The 25,289-nt window shown below is 41.2% G+C and overlaps 1 protein-coding gene across 11 annotated transcripts in view; it reads right to left on the bottom strand.

Moving 5' to 3' along the window:
* ptprt (protein tyrosine phosphatase receptor type T) overlaps positions 1–25,289 on the bottom strand; it is a 275,177-nt gene that overhangs the window by 87,151 nt on the left and 162,737 nt on the right. For 4 of the 11 annotated variants that reach the window (XM_029431023.1, XM_029431025.1, XM_029431026.1 and 1 more), the window contains exons 15-18: positions 24,010–24,046; positions 21,286–21,342; positions 9,932–10,067; positions 4,102–4,134 (exon numbers count right to left, since the gene is read on the bottom strand). In XM_029431023.1, the coding sequence (XP_029286883.1) occupies positions 4,102–4,134; positions 9,932–10,067; positions 21,286–21,342; positions 24,010–24,046 (263 nt within the window). The remainder of the gene's footprint in view (positions 1–4,101; positions 4,135–9,931; positions 10,068–21,285; positions 21,343–24,009; positions 24,047–25,289) is intronic. The other 7 variants (XM_029431031.1, XM_029431033.1, XM_029431032.1 and 4 more) reach the window with 3 other exon arrangements.

The raw sequence follows: 25,289 nt of genomic DNA, 5'->3' as shown, positions 1-25,289 counted from the left end.
AAGTATATATATATATATATATATATATATTAAATATATCTATATATACATTTATAAGTATATATATATATATATTATATATACTTTCAAACACACACTTTTGTACTCTGATATCTGGTCCTTTATACGAATGGTTTTCTGCTGCAGACACACAACCATTTTCACACTGATATGAAGGCTATAGTTTATCACAGGCTTATATGAATATTATCAGGAGAAGAAATACACACCCAAACGCGCACACACACACAGCACACACAGCAACGTGGGCCTCTGCTGGTTGTATTGGCGAACACCACATCACACACGCACACATATTCCAACAATAATACGATATCTACAGTTCATCATACCTGTATATATATATGAATAGTGTGTCATGAAGGAACGCTTTCGCTTTCTGTAAAGGCTGAAAAATACTTTCTCTCTCACACATGCATGCAGAGCTACAATCTGTCATTTACACAGTGACACACACACACACACACACATCTGCAGGCTGGCATACATATGTACACAAGCATGACCATAAGGCCCTTTACTGAAGCATGTCACATGTGCATGCTGTCAATGTGGCTGGATCTCATCACAGCCAATTTAATAAACATGATGGGTCGAACACACACACACACACACACACACACACACACACACACACACACACACACACACACACGCACACGCACTAAGTTTTGGTTGGAAAGTGACTTCATAGATTGCGGTGTGAGTGACACGTATTCATCCGTATTAATAATCTAGTTAATTAGCGCTGTGTTACAATATGGATGGCCACATGTCATGTGCATATGGACACAATCAAATTAATGCACGAGAAAATTAATTATGACTCTATAAATAAATGTCAAAACAAATGAGGTATCTGGAGTGGGAAGATTGCTTCTCTAAGAAGGTCTCATTAAATCTCCAGAGGCAGGTTAATAACTCTGCAGTGCAGGTGCACTGACTGATTTAAAGATATGTTATCAAGCTGGATAAAGTTTCATACTTCTGACAACTAAAACTCAAGTGGAGGTGCACACAGAGCATGCTGATCCTTTGCATCTTAATCTTTCCATGTGTAAAGATGTGCTTTGTGTATCCACATTTTAAAGAATAATCACACTTATAAGTGCATCATATTTACAGGGGTGAACAACCATATATATATATATATATATATATATATATATATATATATATATATATATATATATATATATATATATATATATATATATATATAATAGTTAACAGTATCTAAACATTTTGTCAGGGAAATGTTGAAGTTATTGAGGTTTTAAAGCGCTCCTCCCACATGATCACAGTTGTGAAAGCTCTTTTACAAAGCAGTAAAATGATGAATGTGTTTGCACCTTCACTTTTACCTCCAAATGATTTGGCTTTAGCTGAACCGTGGATTTGTTTACAAGCTGTGTGACAGCTTGCTCTAAATATTCTCTATTGTACATCTGCACTAGCAGTTCGTCCCCAGCTCTGAGCAATTCAATTGGAGACTAAAAGTTGTATCATAACCAACAGGAATAAGAAGCATGCAAATAAAGACCCACACTGTTCTTTCAAGGGTTTGTTTTTCATGTACCAGTTTGTCATATGTGCTCATAGAGTACATGACAGTTTGTAGATCTGTGTGTGTGTGTGTGTGTGTGTGTGTGTGTGTGTGTGTGTGTGTGTGTGTGTGTGTGTGTCCATCACCTATTATAACAGCGCTGTAAGTGGACCATCAGGCATTTATCTCAGCAAGCAGCAGAGTCCATTATTCAACCATGTGTCATAACTGCAGGATGGAGGTCGAAGTCCAGGCCTGTGTGTGTGTGTGTGTGTGTGTGTGTGTGTGTGTGTGTGTGTGTGTGTGTGTGTGCGACACACTGCCAAATTATTTGTGAACAAGTACAAGTTTAGCATTTGTCAGCATGGAAGCACTCAGGACTCTCTAACGTGTGCATGTGTCTATGTAGTATATTCCAAATTTAAAGACTGAAAGTCCAATTCAAGCACAAAAACACACACACACACACACACACATATGCACACACACACACAGCCACACCCACACACAGCCACACACACACACACACACACACACACACACACACACACACACACACAATTCAGACCACTTGGCCTTGTAAGAGCCCGCCGTGTGCAGTGGATCCAGCCTGAGTCCATTCCCTGGGCTGACATCAGTTACTAATCCCCTCAATTCTCTTGTCATAGACTGAGCCCGAGGGTGTAGTATATTGTCTGGAAAGAGGATGTGTCCTTTTTCGGTTCCAGTGCGGAGGTTCATCATTTATTTCTGCATTTTCAAACTTCTTTCTCCTCAAGGACGAACGATGGTCACGAAAACTACAATCCTCTCCAGCTCATCTTTTCAGATGATACATCTTTACACCTTTACAGTTAGTTTTATAGTTGATATTAATACATTTTGGGAAATAGTGCGGGTCATAAACTGCACCGTCTGTCACAATGTGATCGTTTAATGACCAAACAACTTGGGATCAAGGTTTGGCATTACCTTTGATTAAAGCGAGATTTAGGGTTAAAGCAGAAAGTAAGAGCTCGTTGAGGTTACGAGCTTTCAGACACTTTTTTCAGAGACAACTTTGCTTATTAAAAGACTTTTGGGAAACTGGGAATTGGATCACAATGACCTCCACACATTGTGCGAGTGCAATATCAAACAACCGCCAGATGTGTTGGGAAATATATTCCTTTCGTTTTAGGACAGTGTGTGTGACAAAACTGCCCGATTGTTATCACTGACAATCACTTGAAAGTGTCTGAAATTCACATCTAAGCAATTTCTCCGTCCTCCTGCGAGGACACATCACTATCACGTCGCCACATTCCCTTCCAATGTTCAAAATCATTTCTAAATACAACATTTTAGCTGCTTGTTTGGTACAAATCATGTATAAGTTAGGATTTCCCAAGAATAACTGTAGAAGATGTTTGCAGCTCTAAATGCAGGCTGGGGGGTTGTATTACATATAAATGACTCGCTGCCATGACGGTCACAGAGCGGCTTGTCTTTGAGCCCAGAACAGTGTGGGCGGAGATATTTGTGAAGCGTCACATTTCCTTCGCTGAGATATTACCACATATCTCCCACCTCTTGTTGACGCCAAACATTATATTCTACGACCTTCAAGGTTGCAGTAATTCCTGCGCGATCGTTTGTAGTGAGATGTAATCAATAATGCCAACATGCTGCCGCTTTACAACGCAGAACAATGCACCGACTCTCTGTCTTTCCAGAAGACAGATTGACTGCAGGTCTTGATATGTTTTTGCAATTAACACAATTATGGATAACGCATCAACAGCAAATGACCGGGGAAGTATCAGACACATATCCAAACATCTCTCACCATGCAGAGGCAATGAGATGCAAATGATGCAATGATGTTAGTTTTACACATGCACTTATCACAAAGACATAAAGCAGGGAGGACAGATGACGTGCAACAAATGATCAAATATACCAAAAGCATCTTACATCATCTAACACAACTCACTGCTAATAACAACCTCAAACATCACAAAGCCATTCTAAAAGTCGTTTCCACCTGAATATGTTTGCTCATATATTACCGCACTTCTCAGCCATCAAAGAAAACAAAGAAGAATACACTGATGATGCGAGACACGTGCACACATGATGACTTGTACAATGGCTCATGTTAGATTCTCAGAGGGATAGGAAGACCTGCATTAGAACCACTTGGCTGTTAAACGGCAGTGAGAGCGGCATTAAGCCGACGTGTTAACTCAGTGCTCAAACAGGAGGAAACCACTTGTTAAAGAAAGAGGATGTGCACGATGTGGCCATTTTCTACTATTTGGAGATGCTAATAGCAATTACCACTTGCACATTATCACTGATAGAAGATAAGGCAGGAAGTATTCGTCTAGAATTAAACTCTTCAATCACATTAATGCGGGATATACCACATCCAGGTGTCATAAGTCATAAGATGCATTTGGGAAACTAGTGAAAACCAGAAAAGGCGAAGGTGAGCGTCACAGTGAGGGACGGAGTGGATGTGATGATGTCTAGAAGTAAACATACAATACCCCACGCTCAGAGTTCTCCACGTGTGAATCTCTCTATCGGAGCAAGGGCAAGGCAGGTACAGGAAGGGGCGGAGCCAAAGACAGGAAACAGGAAGATAGAGAGAGAGACATTAAAAGCCGTGAGACTCGAGTCATGGAGGCTGTGATGAGACATCTGTCATTTTCTTTGTTTCTCATATTTCTCATGGTATTTTCTGGGTGACGCTGGTGGTGCAGACCCGACTCTAAGAGGCTGCGGCTCTCTTTGCAGGCATCTCCGTTGTTTTCTGCAGATATGGTAGACTTTCTTTTATTATCATCTGGCACAGAAGCAGTGTCATGGCCGCCTGAACTGGATGCTAAAACATGTGTGTGCTCTCTTTGTTTAAGATCCCTTGTTGTTAATCCTTTAACGTGAATGTTGAGCTTCGCACATGCACACAGATTGGTGTAAAGACCATGTCTGGAGAACAGGGAACTAGAAAGTGGTAAAGATTTAATTAGATCTGTTGAAAGAGATCAGACCTGAACCCATACGGTTGGAAGGCAGACTCTGTCTTGCAGCCAGTGTGTGAGACTTCAGCTGATACGTGATATATCAAGATGTAAGGATCAAACATGGACACTGTAACAGAGTTTCATGAACAATTTCTCACACACAAAAACAAGGCCCCGTGAACACAAAGAAAACAAGAGTCGGGAGACGCAGGAAACATTGAGTTACATCAGTGAGCAGCGAATGTGACGAGAGGGTGGGAGTGGAGCCATGTTGAGCAGAGACAATCAATTCACCCCTTCAGTATATCTTTGAATGTGAAGGCATCCTGTCATCACTGATGATGATGAGATGTTGTTACAGACACTCAAACAGACTCCAGAGACAAAAGCAGTGAAGTCGTTCTGACAAAAAGTTAGTGGAGAGTTGAGAGTATCCCCGTTGTGAGGAGCTCTCCAATCAAATCCATTTTTAAACTGTTTTCATTTTTACCAAGTGACACATTAGTTTTTTCTGCCAATTCGGTTGGAGACCGTTAGATTTTCATTATTCTTTCAGAACAATAGGAATAAAGTATTTATGTACTGATGCATTAAGGTATGATTCAAGAAAAGGATGTTTATGGGTGATGTAACCATGGGATGTTTGCTTATTATGGGTATTGTCGCTGTTAATAAGAGCTAGCGGAGCAGGAGAGCGCTTGGTTTGCTGGAATGGATCAGAAATCAATGGATGCACGATTTGGCAGAAAGACAGCGACGATGGATTACAAAGAAAATCTGTGTACAACAATTTAGCTACTTTATATTAGATCATTTAAGCACGAAGTGAAACCACACATTTCCTTACAGTGCAATGTGTAAACAGACTCATTTAGACAAGATCTGTTAGAGTATAACACACACTGTTGGCAACACACACTCAGACAGTCACACAAGGACTAGTGGGGTAATATCGAGGCTCTGTTAAAAAACTGAAGGTGTGTAACATTAGGAACTTTAAAGGAAGTGTTGCTATCGAGGACGGAGATGTGAGAGGAATATGTTTGGACTGTGCTCGGCCGGGAGCAGTGTGTGTGTGTGTGTGTGTGTGTGTGTGTGTGTGTGTGTGTTTGCAACCATCTCTTTTCCACAGACCCATCTGGAGTTCTCCCCCTCTCTCAATCTCTGCATGTGATCACGTGTGTAACAATCCATGTCAATAATGGCTTCAAATGCCTGAGGAGGAGTATCAGGCCATCAGCACACACACACACACACACACACACACACACACACACACACTTTATATCCAACCACACACGCGGGGAAAAGAACGCTGCTACCAAAATATCACATGTGCTTCAGATTTGCCTCCGTGTGTGTGCATGTGTATTCATGTGTATATTGTCTTGTGTGTGTTTGCATGCACATTTATTCCAATGTGTGTCAAATCTTTGACTCTTTATGTAGTTTGACTGTTTGTACGGCAGCCGTACTTGTGAGAGCACAACTTTAGCTGTATGGCTGTGTGTGTGTGTGTGTGTGTGTGTGTGTGTGTGTGTCTGTGTGTGTGTGTGTAGACAGGACCCAGCTTTGGTGCAGACTAATCCTTTTGTCTAGCAGCATCAGTAGCCTTTGGCGGGACTGTTGCTTTTCAGATAACACCTCAGTCTCCATCTACAGTCTCTACGTGTCATCATGATTCAACATGTCGGACGGGGCAGCGTCTCAGTGTCGGTACATCCAGGAGAACCTGTTCTGCCTGCTAGCAGCTAACTTAAATCCAATATGTTACTATTGCAACATGCATTCTTTTACGTCAGTATAAGTTCAAGCCAGCTATGGAGACACATGCATACTGTAAATACACGTTAACACATATGGATAGTCTCCAACGCTGCCTCACTGACCCCACCTTGCTTGTCAAGGTCTGTTCAATACACAGAAGGCCTACTGAGGAGGACGTTTGGAATTAATAATGCAGACTTTTCTGCACAAATGCATCTTTAAGAAAGGGCAAAGGTCACGCAGTAGAGGTGTTGCATTAGATCCGTGCCTCATACAGACATATACTTTATATATCCATTTTTTATTTATTTATTTGCCTTCATATCTTTAGTCATGAGCTTTTTCTTTAACATGTTTATTTCATTTGTTAATATTTAAGCTATTGAACCAAGAAGGCTGATCAAGGTTGATCCTTTCTTTAACGCTGACCTGACGTGAAAGCAGTATGAAAGCTTCGAATAAAATAGAATCACAAAATATGTCTGCAGGGTCCGAATTTTAAAGAGCTTGCATGAAAGGAAATCTAGGTGAACAAAGTTTAAATAACATATTATTCCATCAATTTGCACTTCCAGAGACGTCACCTTTTCTCAATTACTCAGTCGAGGTCTGCTGCTCTGGCATCACACACACACACACACACACACACACACACACACACACACACACATAAACAGCCCGTGTTTAGGAAGCTGCGGTAACATTAATTATTCATCTATTCATCTATAAAAGTGTATCTTCTGGCGCTGTTTGTTGGCGCCCCTGGGGGCCACCTGGCTGTAGAAACATCTAATTCCCATTAAGACTTCAGCCATGTCCAGTGTTATTCACTTTAACGTCACATTATTAGCAACATCCCCTGGCTTCTCTTGAAAAGTAAAGTCCATTTGGAACATGTGTAACTGCGTTCTAAAAGATTAATTGGACAGTTGTGCGCGCTCTCTTCCCGACAAAGTTTTGTCTCAGAATAATTCATGTGCTCTGAAAGGCATGTGAAACACTTTCAATTTAAGAAACACTTTTTTTCTATGACCCGGACGACTGGCTTAAGTGTGTGGAATGAAATATAGATAACCTCAGAAAACGGTCTGTGATACGATGAACCTCCCACCGTCCGAATCTATTTGTCTCTTCCTTCCAACTCCAAGACTTTTCACCGTCTCTTAGTTTTATTTTATTCTCTTTGTCGATATTTCTCCTATTTTCTAGTCATTTTTAGTCCCTCTATCTGCACGTCTTCCTTCCCTTCTTCTTCTTCTTCTTCTTCTTCTTCGTCGTCTCTCTTCTATACATTGACCATGTCTGAGCAGCATCTCAACTGCTTCCTTTTCTTCCTCTACTTCTGCATCATTCTACGTCCACTGTTGTGGTGTATCTTTTCATGTTTCACATTTTTCAAATCTTGCATATTTTATTACTTCCTGCTTTCTGTTCCTCTTCTTCACGATGTGATTTACCTGAACCCTCTTCTGCAGACCCTACATCTACCTTTCTTGTTACTCCTGGCGTTTCCTCCTCTGGCTCCGAGAGGCTTGTTATCCTCTTTGTGTTTGGGATATTCTCTGTTAGCCTCTGATTAGCATTGCCAGCTGACCTAGCGCCCTTTTGGATTCACCATCCTCTGTTGCTGACTTAAGATGGATGTAATGTTGTATTCTGACTAGCAGTAAGTTTCCCTCACTGTATTACTGTCTGTGCATGAGGTGTTATGTTATTGTGCGTGACTGGGCCCCAGTGCTTTGTGTGTATGTGGTGATTGAACACTACGCTTGGCTTTTAATTGTACTGCTAATATGTGCTCAATGCTAAGATATCATAGCAGTGGTGTCACATGTGTGGTATGTGGTTTCACTTTAGCGTACAGTATGTGTTTCCCTATGTAGCATTACAGAAAGGTGCTAGAATAGACCCTAACCCTAACCCTAACCCTAACCCCCAAGTTTCCTTGTAATATGTTGTCACAGATATGCGATGGGAACTTTGGTGTCGCAAGGAAGTGCACATTAATGCGAATATAAAAGAGATTTCCCCCTACCATTCATACCATACATTCTATATCCAATAGATGAAGTAAACCAAAGGACAGTTTAACGTGTACTACATGCTGACCATGGCAACAAATACGACAACAAATAAGTGCCGTTTTTAAAGAAAGAGGAACATGTATCCCGAGTCCTTAAAGCAGAAACTGGACACCATGGCACCATCTTATCTTTTCCTTCAAGTAAATTCAAGCTGTTTCGAGTACTTTTCACATTTACAGTTTCGATTCGGCATGAATTCCTCCACAAATAACGACACTGCATATTTTAGAGGATCAAAGCACCATGGGTGTTTTGTGTAGCCCAGCTGTTTCCAGTCCGCACCATTATTTATTTTGATGTTCTGTTGTAAAAAGAAAAGTCTCAGGGTTTACCGCCTTGGGCAATCAGATCAAGTAATCCTCACGCCTTTCATTTCACCTCCCCGCGGCTCCAGTCTTACTTTTGTAGAGCACGTGTGCTTCAATTACTAACATCACAAAATATGCCACCGTGTGATTGTTGCAATGCATTTGCATGTGGATGTTTTTTATTTGCACTCGTCACACTAAATAAATGTCCTTTACTTTATTATTATTTCTCAGCAAAATGTTTTATACATGTTGAGTGTGAAGTAAGAAGTAGACACACAAGAAATGAGAAAGAAAATCAAACCAACGTTCTAGCAAAACAAAATGTATAAGCGTTATGAAGGTGGGGCGAAGAGGGATGGCAGGATGGATGGAGCTGATGTAGAGAGTTAGAGAAAGTAAAGGAAGGCAGGTGATGGTGGCGAGCCAGTGTGCATGTTGACACACACCCAGAAAGCTGTGTGTGTCTGGAAAAAACAAGTCATACCAAACATCTGGGTGCTCGATATCTAAACTCACTGTTATCTACCTTTAAGGGTTAGAACATATTAAAGACATCACCAGATTCAATACATCGTTCTGCAGTAACAGTGTGCAACCTGTAATCTGATAAATGTTCATCTCTAAGAAGGATTTGTGTTGACCGACATTATACGCAAAACATTTTGAATCCTGATTGAATCGTCCACATTAAACTGATTTCACCTCAAGATCATAACTCCCCATAAATGTAAAAGCATATTTCCTTCTGTACGTCTATCTGCTCATACATATTCATTTCTACCTGCATATTAACTATGAGGACACTTTAAATGTACACTACGCAGTCTATCCATACATCTGTCGTGTGGTTTGCAGCTGTTAAATGTAGTATTTTAATCATCAACAGGTACATATATTTACAAAATGACACAAAGATCATTGGTAGCCTCTATGTCATGTCAATGGTGCCGTAATTAATGGTGTATTTTAACCGATTGTTCAACCATCTGCTGTCACCAGCGTCGTGGAGTTTCCTCTTCTCCAGAACATAAGAAATAAAAGTCTGATAGAAGCTACCAACTCTAGTCTTTGTGTTAAGGGAATTACAGTTAAGATACAATGTGTAGTTGATTCATTATTACTATTGATAAAGTGCTACCCATAACACCTTTAAGCTGCCGCTACATGTCCTGAAGTCGTGTTGTTACCTACCTGCGTTTGAATGTGAGGACGACGCCGAGGAGGATGATGATGAACATGAGGATCCCTGCGATGACTCCCGCCATTTTCACTGTGCTGTCCACCTGCTTCTCTGGCTCCATTGCATCTGAGTCCTGGGTGGATGCACCTATACACACACACACACACACCCCGACACACACAGGTATGCAAATAGTCACATTGGTATAGGAAACCATATTAAAATAGCCACATACAGTTACATAGAAAGGACCACACAGCTGCATGCACACGTGGACTAACACGTAAACACTCATGCATGCACAAACACAGACACACACTCACAAACACTCACGCACAAGACACAGAAGATGGTTTACTCTTGGTAGCCATCGACAAAACGTGCACATGTTAGCAACAAAGACAAACTGGACACACTTGATCCCAAGGTGAAGATTCATCTAAATGCAAAGAGTCGAACACGACTGATAAACATCATGCGTGGGGATGAAGACATCAGCAACATGCGAAGAACACAAACAACCACAAAGGTTTATTTCAAGGAAGAGTTTTGTTCAAAAATGCAACTGTGACTTTAAAGGTTGTTTTTTTTACGCCTCAGTTAAACAAAGACATCAAGGTGTAAACTCCACACGTGCACATTGAGAGTTACATACGCTGGCAAACAAGTGAACAAACACAGTGGATATAAAACAACACTTGGGGAAGGTGAATGTAAGGTTGGTGTGCAGTGAGGATATTACAGAAGGACGATACATATTCAAGCAGGTATGAGCCCTGCTATCACTGCATGTGTTGATGTGGAGGCCACAGACTGTCAATACACTGAATGAGAAGGTGAAGCCATAGAAGAAGAAGGAAGGCAGGGGACAGACGGGGAGAGTGTCACCTCTAAATGCAGAGAGGGGATGTATTCTGTTTCCTGCTTAGTATTCCTCATTTCAAGTGAAACATTGACTATTTTATATTGTATTACGTAGACACTGGTGCAAACTAAAGATCCCTGCACACATGTGTACGAGGAGTTACATTTCTAACCCTAACCCATTTGTAAGTGTTCTTCTACGGTATGGATTTTATTTTCCTATACTTGCCATGGTAAATGTCTTTAAGAGCTTTAAGACTGAGAGCTTAACGCAGCGGCCTGAGCCCTTGACTGCACGTCATCCCTTCTAAAAAGAGGTGAACCTGTTCTGCAGGCATGCTGGGGGGTCAGCCTGACAGAAGAACATACCGTAGGTCATTTTCATGAATGTATATGTTTACAGGTACGCTGTAATGAGAGGGCGGGTCTAGTACTGCAGACTGTTATTCATTTAGAAGGTTTGTTAAGTCACTGTAGATCGTCCAATGAGGCGCCACAATGGAGATGGAGCGTATAGCTGATGAAAGGACCTACATTTGCAGGATTACTGACTTGGTGTATCACAACGCATCAGATCAACTGATTGTGTTCGAAGCGGCGTTCTGTTCTTACAGCTCTCTGATAGCATTGCGAGTAAATAGTTACTATGGCGGAGCAATCAAGGAAAAGAGTGACGACTACAGAAGACCTTTGAAATTAACGCTTATCGACAAAAGTGCCGGCAAAGAGAAGAAAACTGACATCTTTTAAATTGTAAGTGCATGCAACATTTGAAGTTAAGCAAAAGTTAGAACATAGTTAATGTTTCATTCACAAACGTTCTGCAGTCACAAAACTACGTCTACCTTCCAACTTGTCTCATTGTTTCTAGGCCAGTTAATACTTCCAGATTCGCTCTTGTCCAAGTTACACTTGTACTAACTAACTCTAAAAGATTCTGCTCCAATACAGAAACAAACGGAACCAACAACACTATTAACAAAGCGGCCACCCTCTGTGGGAAGATGAATGAAACACAAAACACAGAGACAAAGAGACGGATTAAATCAAAGAAAGAAGAACTAAATACATGTAAAACAAGGGGCACTGAAAGTAGAGCCTACAAGTGGTAGATGACTTGGAAGGTGAGCACAGGAAAAACAACAAATGAGGAGAGAAACATGAAGGAATTACAAAAAACTGAAATGTTTTGAAGGAAACAAAAAGGGATAAACGATGAGCAAGATAGAAAAAAAATAAAACCCTGACGTGACACGAAGAGGAAGAGGAGAAACCCTAAAGCTCAGGACCCCGGGACACACACATGCACCTGTTCTCTCACACACGTGCACCGAGCAACCTCTTGTTATAACCTTGATAGACAAAGCGAGCCGATTAATAGAGTGATACTGCTGCGTGGGAGTTCGGTTTAATCCCTCGCTTCTCTCATCTTCACCCCCTCTGCAATAACAACACAAAGTTGGCAGTGGAATCTACTGACGGCTTCAACACCTAACCTTGGCACGCTCGGCACGCTCGGCACGCTCGGCATGCTCGGCTGCCGCAGTCCTCAATGGCTGTTTTCACGAGATGTTCCTTTAAAAAAGAAAAAACCTGAGCACATTCCCCGTCTTTGTAACCCTCTCACGGACAGCGTCGCTGTCTTGAAGGCGTATTAAGAAAATACTTCCGTCACTTACTCTTACTTACTTACATCCGACGCTTTCCAAAAGAAAACACAGCTCTCCCTGTGACGCATCAAATACACATTATAATGGTGACGTATTAAGTGCTTTCTGATCACTCTGCATATCCCTTAGTGAAATACAGGATATATCCTGAATGTTTAGTGTTTAGAAGAGAGGGATATTACTGTTCAGGAGTAACTGCAATATCTTAAAGCGGAATATGTACTCATAAACTAATGTTACATCCATCAACTGAGCAGTGATTATTATTATCACACCTAACTAACAGTTGTTCGTCTGTTTTGGGAAGTTAACCTCAACTCAAACGCAGAAATATGTTTCTAACACCTGTAAGAGTTTTTAAATTTAGAATAGCTTTGTTCTGTAATACCCGACTATTACAAGTGGAAATGTTCCGTAGAGAATGACGACAGGAAGTAGTGTTTGCACGTCACTTCATTATATCAGCTGCACTGGATAAAAAGCTAAACTTATATTAAATACATTTTTAAAGAGCATCTAGTTTCTGAAAACAGTCGAGCATTATTCATGAAACAAGTGTGTTATACATATACTGCATAGCACATACCAGTGAATTACATTAAACCTCATTTAACGACACACTGAACATGTAAAATATCTTCTACTGGACACTTGTGCATTTATCCTGCAAGTGAGTTCTACTATTAATGTAAATCCAAGAGTCGTAGTTCTTCCTTATTCTGAGTAGATACGACTGAATGTGCATATTTATTTAACCGACTTGTTTTCATACCCATGTGGGGTCTGCGGTGTTTCATCCAGCTCTCAGAAAGTAACCCTGGAAGGACACTCTGTGAAAGCCCTCTGTAATCAGCAGAGGGGTATAGAAGTGCGAACTTCAGCTTGTCTGTATCTGTCAAGCACATTATAGTTACACGAGAGCCTCGAGCGATCATGCAAGAGACCCGTTCACACATTTCCCTCGACTCTTTGCTCTGATAATCACCCACAGGTGTATTAAAACTCAATTCCCCCCGGAGTGATCCACAATGTGTATCACCTGACACATTACAGTGTGACCCCATTTGTTCACACTCTACCGGCCCACATGCTGATTGGGTTCAACAGTTCATGATGTAACAGCGGAGGACCCCATCTGGCGACGGGTTCAGCTCCATTTAACATTGTGATTGTCCAGCTCAGGAGCAGCTCAGCCAATCAGGCAAACTGTGACAAGGTTCTGACCGGCGCAGAGGAGAAGTGATGTAACGCGACTGCGTCCATTACACGGGGGTAAAAGTTGAGACCAAGCAAATCGTCACAGCAAAATAAGATTGATCGTCAACCGGTGCAAACACAATATGGAGGACACCGCGGCCTCGTTTGTTATTGCATTGTCACTGTCGGCTAACAGGTGGCTCTTAAGTATGTGCAATTTATGGATCCGTCTTGCTGTCTTGCTGGTACTGGCAGGTGGCGGGGGGGTTATTTTCTTGGCACATATCAGGCCCCTAAAAAAGAGAGTTGGAACGGTAGGAGCTTCATACCTTAGCAGCGTGTTATGTCTCTCAAATGGAAATGTCTGGCAAGCTGTAAGTAGATGGAGCAGGGTAGTGATCGCCTAGTGGTGCGGCTTCCAAACAGAACACCGGATGGTCGTGAGTTCAATACCAGGGCTGCCATTGTACCCCTGAGCAAGGCACTTCACCAGCTGCTCCAGGGAGACTGTCCCTGAGTTCACTGTACGTCGCTCTGGATAAGTGATGTCATGTAAAGATGTTGCTCTGACTTCTCACAATGGAATTAGACTCACTGGAGTTCAGTGTTAACTCCATAGAGTTGTTTTGGGGTGATGGGGAACAGAATCGTGTTATTGCTTTGGGTTGATCGTCAGCTGGATTTTCCGATTTTCATCAGCCTTAAGTGTAACATTGGAAAAGAAGATCGACGGGGAGATCTGTGCGCTACACACACGTTTAATTCGAATTGTAATGTCCAATATAGATCAGATGACCTGCTGTCTTATATGTTTAGGTATATCATGTGGAGGTTGAACAATCCATTTGAATTCAGTGGACTTTATGGAATTGAGCAGCTGACGTCCACCTCACTTTGTCGTGAGAAGTCGCGGAGACCGTCCCCCGTAATGCTTCGGACTTGATAGCAGACATTTCTCCAGTGATCACAACCTCCCTATAATTACGTGAGATCTTTCTCTTTCTCGACACTTGCCCTTATTATCTTATAATGGGCAATGTTGCCATGGGCAACCAGATATGTGGTGGGATGAGGGAGAATGTGCTTTTACACTGAGATGTCGTGTCTGGATCTGACAGTAAGTCTTCAACATGTAGAAGACGATACAAATGAACCACAATGTGTTTTCTTCAAATTGTTATTTTATAGAAAAGCAAAACTACAAATCCTTATCGTTGTTTTACTAGCGCAGTGAAGCCGTTCATCAAACCTACATTCTCTCTGAACGCAGCGTTGTTAATCTGCACTATGATGTCGTGTAGTAGTGTTGTCCTGCATCGTAACGGGAGGAAGTCCTCAATTCTTTATTTTCCTTGTAGAATCATCCCAAGAGAAGGACATGAAATATCGATGCGAGAGGTAAGTAAGTAAGTAATAAGTGCTCCGACGGTCTCTGTAGACGCCGACATTCACAACCACTTGGCCTTCACAATAATAGGACTTTCCTACCAGGGGGGGTACTGTAGGCATGGACAGCAACACGGCCACCGCACGTCTCAGAAGTGATTATCCTTTGTGTAAAAGAAGGTTGTAGTTTCTATAATTGTACTGTATTATACAGATGAGGCAGCTGTTGCTCTTTAGTTTACAGGACGGCTTCTACTTTACTTTCTCGCTCAACCTTTAGGATCCATGTAAAGTATTGTTTTGGAACAAACACATTTGGTGTCATGTCTTGAGTCTATTATGAGCTGGATTATGAGACGGATAAGTGCATTACAGGGGACTTCCTTATAACTGGGACAACATCGGCCTGGTAATGATGTTGGCATTAATTCCCAAAGTGTCTTGTGTTCCCGAACAAGCTGTGCGAGTACGTATACGTGTGCTCTTGTGTAATATCCTTTTTATTTATACATTTCTCTGCACTTTTGTTTTCTTTTGCCTACTTGGAGAGCATGATGTAATTATCAGGGAGGAATTATGGGTAAAACCGGAGATATTAAAAACATAATCTCATCCAAATGGAGAGAAGATTGATTGTGCCTGCGACCAACGCACTGCAGCAGCCCCGCATGGCATATTAAATACTCTGTCTGTGTGTGTGTGTGTGTGTGTCTGTGTGTACATGTTGCAGGTACAGATCAGATAGGGGGTGCGTACATACACTCACACTGACTTTCTTGCCCCTATAATTATATCTAATGTGTATTAATCTAAATGGAAAGTAAAATTATTTTAGGAGTTGTATCGCAAATAAAGTATATTTTTTGGAACTATAATAAGACATCTTGAAATTGCACGCGCGTCTCAAAGGTTATGTTCTGTGTGTGAGTTTATGTGTGTGTCTTGTTTCCAGGTTGATGTGAAGGTTTAGTTTTGTGGTATTGTTTTTCAGCAGCTGTGCGGAGCGTCCTCTGTGGATTAGTGTTAGCGTGTCTGAGTGTGTTTAACAGGATTACTAATCTGAACTATGCTTCCACAGCGCTGTGTGTGTGTGTGTGTGTGTGTGTGTGTGTGTGTGTGTGTGTGTGTATGTGTGTATGTGTGTGTATGTGTTTGTGTGTGTGTGTGTGTGTGTGTGTGTGTGTGTGTGTGTGCATATCTATGCTTAAATGTCCCTTTCATTCTGAATATTTGTGAACAAATGTGTGTTTGTGTCTGTCTGTGTGTGTGTGTATGTGTGTGTATGTGTGTGTATGTGTGTACCTTTAACACTGGATACATGTGTGTGTACCTGGGTGTCTCCCTCCAGCCTTGTGAATGTGTGTGTGGACAGATAATGATGGATTACCATATCTGTAGTCTCCATAACGGAGTAAACAATGGACAATGCTAATGGTTGACTCTCAGTACCCCTCTCTCACACACACACACACACACACACACACACACACACACACACACACACACAGGTTTCCATTAACGTTGACATTAATGTTAAGGTCAGCAGGACAAGGTTTACCAAGTACTTTAGAGCTTTTAAGAACTAAAACCACTTTCGCTTCATCATCTGGTCTCTGGAGAGCTTTGAGTGTGTGTGTGTGTGTGTTCGTGTGTGTGTGTGTGTGTGTGTGTGGGGTGGGGGGGTGCGGAGGGGCAACGGGTTTGTTAACACTGAAATATATATAGTATGTGTGAGTATTATACTGACAATATGAACTATCCCCTTTATGTTGACCATTCGAACAAAACCAAAATGCAACCTGTCGCATGACGACCGGATGAATTACGGGGACTCACGTAATCCAACAGAATTTATATATTCCCCTTCAAGGGAATTTGTTTCTTACAAGGTAATAAAGCCAAAGTGAATTGGATGTTATAGAGCACAGCTGCTGTAAACTGGAAGAGAAGGAAGGACTTGGAATTATTTTTAAAAACAAACCTGGAACCAAAAATGGAGAGAAATCTAAACCTTTAACTCGAGTGAAGAAATCAATTACAAACTCATCGCTTTCTTCATAAATACCAAGCTGGACAAATATATATTCAACAGCATACATGACAAAGCGAAAATAGAATGTAAAACTAAAAGTACTAAAGATGATAACCATATGGTTTCATAAATGCAAGAAGACGCCAGCTGCTCCAGACTCTATAACTTCAGCCTGAACGTGCCAAACGTGCACGTTTAAAGCTACAGACTGCCGTGCATCTTTCTTTAGAACATATGTCGTTTGACTGTAATCAGTACAATCAATTCGTTCTTTATGGAATCAAGTTGTTTATGAATTCGATTGACGTCTGCACTGTATCATTGTCTCCAAAGAGCACCTGGGATGAAGTCGCATTACTTATGTAGAAAGATTCACCAAATTAATCCCTAAATAGGATTTTCTCTTGATTATCTTGTTGTTTCCCCTTCAAAGCACCACCATCTTGTATTCTAACTAATAAATACAGTTTATCAGCATTTTTCCAACGATTAAGAACCAAAATATAAAATACTGGAGATCTGAGTCTGCTTTAAGTTTTCACAAAGCCCTTTTTACTTAAGAGAATAAAAGCTTTGAATTGTTCATACATTCACGGATCAGCTGAGTCTCCGTGTTGAATCAGAATCTATTCCCTGCTTCTTGCTTCTCTCTTTAACGTGTGTTTTACACTCACTTTATAATCTGGTTTTCTTTATGTCTCTCCCTCCCTTTATTCATCCCTCTTTCTTCTTCTCCGTCCCCCAGATGCTGCTGAGCACTTTACAATCTGGCCTTTAAGATTCATGCAGGGACAATTGGACATTTTGCCGCTGCGCTGTGGAGCAGATGGAGAACTCACAGCAGAGATGGAAGGGCGAACTTAGCATAAAACAACAACTCGCCACGTCTGTCCGGCGGAGAGCGAGGCAGGTACACCCGTCTGCTTACACAACGCTACAGAGAGCAGAGAACAAACACAGGAACATGCTCGAGCATATCTTCAACTGCATTTCATCATTGGCTGATTGATATTCTGCTGTTAAAATGGCCCATCATAGTCAGATATTCGCCTACAAACACACCTAAATAGTTTGTTTTAGTCTAAATGATTCAATCTGGTGCAAATTCAGAAAGCAAACTGAGTCACTGAGCAGCGATCAGGCAGCACCTGGTGACGGGGAAGGATATGTTGTAAAGAACAGTCTGTGTTTGTGTGTGGGTGTGAGGAAGTGTAGTGTTGAAGATGATTCAGATGTGATTCCTTCAGTTCAGTCAGTCAGGCACACACACACAGACACACACACAGACACACACACACACACACAGACACACACACAGACACACACACACACACACACACAGATAGCGAGCCACATGTTGCATCAGTATTGCACGGTGCCAGAGTCAGTTACAACACGAGTCTGTACACCACCAATTATAATCGACCTCAGGACTAATGCTTATGGGAATTGCAGCCGACATATAATACACGTGTGTGTGTGACTGGAGGAAGGATTTAATGCTCCTGTGAGCCATAAAACATAAACATGTGCAGGGCATGCAAACACTGCCAATGTAGAAGTCCCACTCAAATAAATAAATGCTGCACTTTTGCCAAAATGAGCAGAAAGGCATCACATTGATTCCACTTCAGCATTTAAAAAACACTGAAGCTGCATTCACACTGCAGATCCTCTTGTCCACGTCTGCGTTGCTCATATCTGACTTAGTTTTGGAAGATGAAGCTCATTACTGATTACGTGGTGTATCAAAAAGACATGGATGCCAATAATAGCAATCAGTCAGTGGAATATAATTATTGTAACGGCCTCATTCTCAGCCATCCTGCATAATTATGACAGCTGTCTCACCTTGAGAAGAAGTTTGTTACTGCCATGACAACCGGGACAAATACTCATTAGAAATGATGCTAATGTGGTCCAGGATACTTTTCTGCAAGTCAACATGGTGCACAAGAGAAGTGAGGCTTTGCTGTTCAAACTGATTCCAAAACAGATGTAATGGAGATTTAAGCTGCAGAGTAAACTCACTCTCACTCTGTTGAATGCACACATTTATTATTTTATTGTGTAACAGTTGAAATGCACATTGGTGACGGACTGCAGCAGAACAGATGAAGCAAGTGGGACTTCTGCCACCTGGCTGCGCAGAGAGTGATATCAAACCAGGACTGTGTTCGTTTCACATTCAAATCAATCTGCTCACAGAGTCTCAAAGCTTAAGGAGTCGTACTCAGTCAACAGATACTCTATTTAATACTGTAGGAGCTCCGTCTTGTGTAAGAGGAAGAAGAAGTTAAACGAAACCTCCACGTGTTGTACGTCGCTCACACACATATTGCAGAGTAACACATGCAATGTTTGTGTTTGCCTTTATTCTACATGTGTTCGCTTCTACACAGCTCAGTATCTGAATAATCAGCGTCGAAAGAAATGTCCGACTGAACTCAAAGGATGCAAAGAAAGTAATGAATGTGTTTAAAAGTTTCAACAATGCAACAAACTGCCTTTTTGTTGCAGCCGGAGGTTTTCTGATTCAATCTGCATCGAGGTAAACAACCTCGCTTCATATGAATACAATCTATATTTATTCAATTTAGCATTTCACTCGTGTCTACTGTTGTGCATAATACGCATCATTCTTTGTGCTGGGCCTTGCAAACTCAATTTCCCTCAGGACAATAGGTGTTATTGTGTTCATGTGAAGTCGTCTCGTATTCTTGACAAAGAAGCGTGACAGCAGTTTGTGACTACGCTGTCGACTGATTCCCCGTTGCGTCCCGATTGTTCAAGTCAACATTTTGATTGTTGTAACTCTGAATGACATTCATACTCGGCTGTCACGTCTCTGTATCGCTAAATAAAATCCAGGTCAGTAAACAATGTTTGTGTTTTAATCACGCGTGGAGAATTTGGATTTTAAAGAACTGCGGTGTACTAAAAAAATCAGTTTGATGATTGCTAATAAAGTCAATGATAGAAAATGCTTTACTTTGCAATTATTGTTTCAGGTGTTGGTGCAGTAAATGGGAACGCATCTGTCAAAGGTCGGATATCTTATCTTGGACCCATTCATGTGTTTGTATCACAGCATGGCCGCTGAAGGTCAGAAGGCTTGTAAACATTCTGATGATCCGAGAGGAAGTATATTTTCTTTCAAATGTAAGGCCATTAATCTATAATGCACCTATATACGTTCAGTGTTTGATGGTCACAAGGAACGCTAAAGACCTTTAGAAATGAAAGCTCGATGGTAAGTTATGAGTTGGAGGGTCGGTACTGCAGCTGAGGAGGGATTGGAGGGAGGAATCAGCGATCAGTGGAGGATGGGTTTCAGATCGAATGCTCAGGTTAGGACTCAACTGTGAAGGTCTATCACCACCTTATTATATGGAATTCATTATTGGTACCTACATCTTCATGTCCACTCTTGGTGCCACTTGGCTTTCAACCAAACAGTACATGGCTACAGAACATCTATCTCTTTTTTTTCACCATATTTTCAAGGCTGTGCTATATTAGAGAGGAAGAACTAAGACAGGAGGGTAGGGAAGGTGTGTGTGTGAGGGGGATCACCATCATCCATTGTTGTTTCATCAGCCATACGTTTTTGTCCAATCCTTTAGTTATCATGCATGCAAGAATGAAACCATGCTTACAGTAAGTCGCTCATGTTCTGTAACTTAAGATGGCTTGTTATCTTACAGAGAGCGATAAAGATCCAGAGACAGATTTAGTTCCTGGCTGTAATCTCTGCTTTTTGATTGATTTTTTATTCCATAAGAAAGTCTAATGTTAGCTTACTGTCCTCATACTCAGGCTATTGACTAAGCATGAAAGCAGCATGGTTTCACTGCTGTGTGTGTGTGTGTGTGTGTGTGTGTGTGTGTGTGTGTGTGTGTGTGTGTGTGTGTGTGTGTGTGTGTGTGTGTGTAGATGCAAGACAGAGAGAGAAACGGTTCAAACACAGCCAGCGACACTCGAAGCGGAGCAGACATGCAAACAAATGCAGTAAGATGGTGATGAGAAGGAAAGACAAAAACTAAAGAGTAAAAAAAACTGAGAGAAAAGTCAAGAAACAAAGGGAGGAGGAGGAAAGGAAGGGCGGGGCAGGTGCAACCAAAATGAAACAGGGTTTTGTTTGTGCTCATGGTTGTACTGTGATGAAAAAGATAACATAAGGAAGAAAGAATTCTGCCTATAAAGCAATAATCACCTTCGCTTGGGATGACTAGAATGTACGGCGTTGTTATTTGTCCCCTACCTATTACCACTAAGGTCAAGGGCCGCACGTCCCCGCCAGAGAGCATGAGAAAGAGAGGGAAGAGAGAAAACAAACAACAAAAAAAGAAAAGAAAGAAGAAAAAAGTCTAAGAAATAAAGACGTATAGCTTTCTTTATCCATTTCACCAACGTTTAGATCTGTTCAACTGCACAATCTGTCTTAGAGGAAAGAAATTGCAGTGGTGAGAGATAGCACTAGAACATTAAAATACAACTAGCACTCAAGATGTGAACCGGGATGTGACTGACTGCCAGGACGTAAGCGTCACAAGCATCTGGACTGAGCCGTTACCAGGTAAAGGCCTAACAAATATGTTGCTGGTGAACATGTTCATTACCAAAGAGTGAGTCAGTGAATGCAGATGTGGTGCAGGGGGTTAACATTTACGTCTCTTCAGTCTGTCAGCTTGACGGGTTAATAAAAATAAAGGGAGTAGGAAATGGAAGAGAAAAGAAATGAAGTGATGGTTGAAAGAATAAAAAAAAGTATGAACTTTGTGGCGTGGTGAAGTTAACAGTCAAATACACAATCTGTGTTCAGGTTCACCCAGGAGCAAAATCCCATGAGTGGATACTTTCATCAATGACAAATCATTTGTTCACTTTTAGATAAAAGATCAAAGTAGTTTTTTTTAGCAGCTACTGTATATTGAGGCAGGTGCTTTAAATTGGCTCTCGCTGTTACTCACACGGCTCCTCTGCAGATCTTTGCCTTATCAGCTTTAAAAATGCATGGCTCGTATGGTGACGGAAAAGGTAGTCGACCATGAGCCATTAAAGGAAAAGTTGTATCTAAAATATTTACGATCTACACTTCTCGGAGGCAGAGTGCAGAAATAATCTCACTGGTTCAATTCAACATCCGTTGGTGAAGCCAAAGAACCAGGTCTTCAGATCGTAAGAAAGGAACTTTAAATGGCAAAGAAGCAATAATATGTGTTCAAGTCTTCTGATATACCAGCAACAGCAATAGATGAGGCAACGGTTAATAAGTCTAATCTTCTCTTTATCAGGAGACGTGTGTGTATATTATCACATTTATAGGAAAAGAAGCGAGATCGACTGTTTTAATCTTACATTAAGCAGAAGTTTTGTTGCTATGAGTATGCGCTGACTTAAAAACAGTGGTAAGATGTTCAGATCAATGGACACCCACTGCATTGGCACTGGTGTAAACGAATGCTAACACATAGTTAGCATGTTAGCAGGCTTAGCTTAGCTTTACCGATTTAAGCTAAAGGCTAGTAGGACCCAGGCTCCTCTGCACATGAGAGGTCACTCTGGATAAAACGTGCAGTTTGTGCATTTTCAGGAAGTAGCAAGAGGGCGAGACATGATGTAGTACATTATATACTTTATTACATCCCTGCTCTGTTTTCTCTTTACCTAAAGGCTTCTATAACCTCGCTTAGATGATGCTTCTTTGGCTCCGTCGTTGTATTACACTCAGATTATTTATTTGCCTCTGACAGATGCTTACTTTTAACCAACCGGTACATCAGATACGTGTTGTCTATCACTGGAATCAGCTGCTGTAGTGAGTAAGTAGCAGGTATCACAAGTAAAATAGTTATAGGCCTTTGCAACATTAGCCATCTGCATTGCCTCAAAATACTGACCACATATCAAAATCTTTCAAAAAGTGAATTTCAAGAAGATTTAAATAATGTTTTGGGAACACTGATAATTCTGCATATTAAAAAAAATAGCATTTTGTCCTACGAAAGACAGCCACAAAGTTAAAAGCATGTCTTTTCCCAAGCACACAGACATGCAGACAGACAGAGAGCAGCGTCTACACACTGCAGACCTCCACCCACAGCACTTTCCACTCAGAAAAACACAGCCTGGAAATGGATAGAGCAAGAAATGAAAGGAAGATGTAGAAGAGAAAATTGTGCACAAATGAACAATAAAATGTTTGATGCAGACGAGAATTAATAAGTGAGCGAGACACAGAGAAAGAACATGTGAAAAAAATCAAATCAATGTTTGATGCAGATGAAAGAATAAAGAAGAAAAAAAGAGACAAGGTGAGAAAAATCAATAGCAAGCTGAAGAGCTTTCAAAGCACATTGCCTGGCACACAAATGGGTGTATTTGCCGGAGATGAGCAGCAAATAAAGATGGGAGACATGGGGAAAACAAAACAGAAGAGGATGAAATGGGTTCTCGGGCTAACGCTTTAGCCTCCGTCCATGGGGTTTAATGAAGGCGGTCAATCGGTATGTAATGGCCCTGATGTTCCACTTTACACACTTATGAGCAACATGGATGCCGGTATGAGATTGAGAAAGAGAGAGCAGGATAGAGAACGTGAGACAGAAAAAGGGCAATGAAAGAGAAAGAGTAGGAGAAACGAGATGGAGAGAGAGAGAATGCAATGCAGCTAAATCATGCAGGATAACGTGGTTAGGATGTGGAGTAGCCTAACCCTAACCCTGGCCTAAAGGTTGTGGGATCACCTATTCCAATGGTGTGTGTGCGTGTGTGTGTGTGTGTGTGTGTGTGTGTGTGTGTGTGTGTGTGTTCATCTCATCTAACACACTGTAACACTATAGGATAACTTCACTTAGAAGTTAAACGTTAGACACATGAGTGATATCATATTGTCTGGACTATAAGTGTCTGAGCATCAATGGAAGGGGGCTCATACCTTTGTTCGCCAGGCGGACACAGTTGATTTTGGTTTCCTGTGGAGAGAAGAGAAAAACTGTTTAGACAAATTGAAGGACAAATCTCTTGAACAGATACATGTTTAATTTTTCAATAATAGTTAGAACTGTGTACTTTCTCTTTCAAATCAGTAGGGTCGGCCATCTTTGATGCAAGGAACACAAAAGTTTCTGTTTTTTGCAAGCTTTGGCCAGGACAACTTTCTAAAGCAGGGTTGGGCAACTTTGAGGATAGGGAGGGCCACAAAAAGTGTGTCCTCACTGCCAGAGGGCCACTTTGCACCCCCCCTCACGGAGCTCCGACAGATTGACAAATTGACTGGGCCGCCAGTTGCCCATCCTTGTTCTAAAGCATCATTCCAGTTTCCTTCCTGGGTGCATTTGGTTTGATTTCATTTCAAGTTTTACCAATTAACTTGCATATTCTCGATACTCAACATACTGTAGACCATCCATTGTTATGAACAACTTGCGTGTGTTAAGGAGTCGAGACCTTTTATCGAAACTCTTTTGTGGTGCATTTAAAAATGCTCGGACATGCATGGCATTTAAAATCAAAAAGGATTTCTGTAAATTGGTTTTTGTATTAGAAGGTTTGTATAGAACGCAATAATCTGATATCCTTGAACGAGTGCAGAACCACAGAATGATAACTTTAGTCATAGCAAAGTAAATAGTTATATAAAGCAGCCATGTTTTGTTAAGTTATAGAATATGTTACCTTAAGGAGTAAACCAGATCTTTACAGATAACTGATATGAGTGGAAAACAGAAGTTGTTTTAAATCCAGGAAGTCAATTTGGAATCGTTCAGAAAAGTTTATACAATTAGTAGTTAATGGGGCAAAACATGCTAAACCCTGTGTGGCTCTGAGTAAACACACACTTTACTCTAACACACCAGCGCTGTTAGTCTTTAAAGATGATCAATCAGATCATGGGAGCATGTTATTAGTTCTCAACACACACATGTACAAAAACGTTATTAATATCAGGATCAATAAGCTATTGTGTTGGTATGGACACGCACTGAACACCTTTATACACGTATACATGTACATAATGTATGCAGCCAATCACACTCTCTCACTCTCTCACACACACACACACACACACACACACACACACGTCAATGAAACTTTCAATATCTTCAAAAATGAATACAAAATAAACGTTTACACGTCTTTTGACTTGCAAATCATCAAATCAGTGCTAACAGACCAGGTCCCAACATCTCTCCCAACCACCATCTGTCCCACAGC

Source organism: Cottoperca gobio, chromosome 5, assembly GCF_900634415.1.
Source record: "Cottoperca gobio chromosome 5, fCotGob3.1, whole genome shotgun sequence".
NCBI classification, from domain to species: Eukaryota; Metazoa; Chordata; class Actinopteri; order Perciformes; family Bovichtidae; genus Cottoperca; species Cottoperca gobio.
The sequence above is the reverse complement of the archived record's forward strand: the minus strand, read 5'-3'. Positions and strand labels throughout refer to the sequence as shown.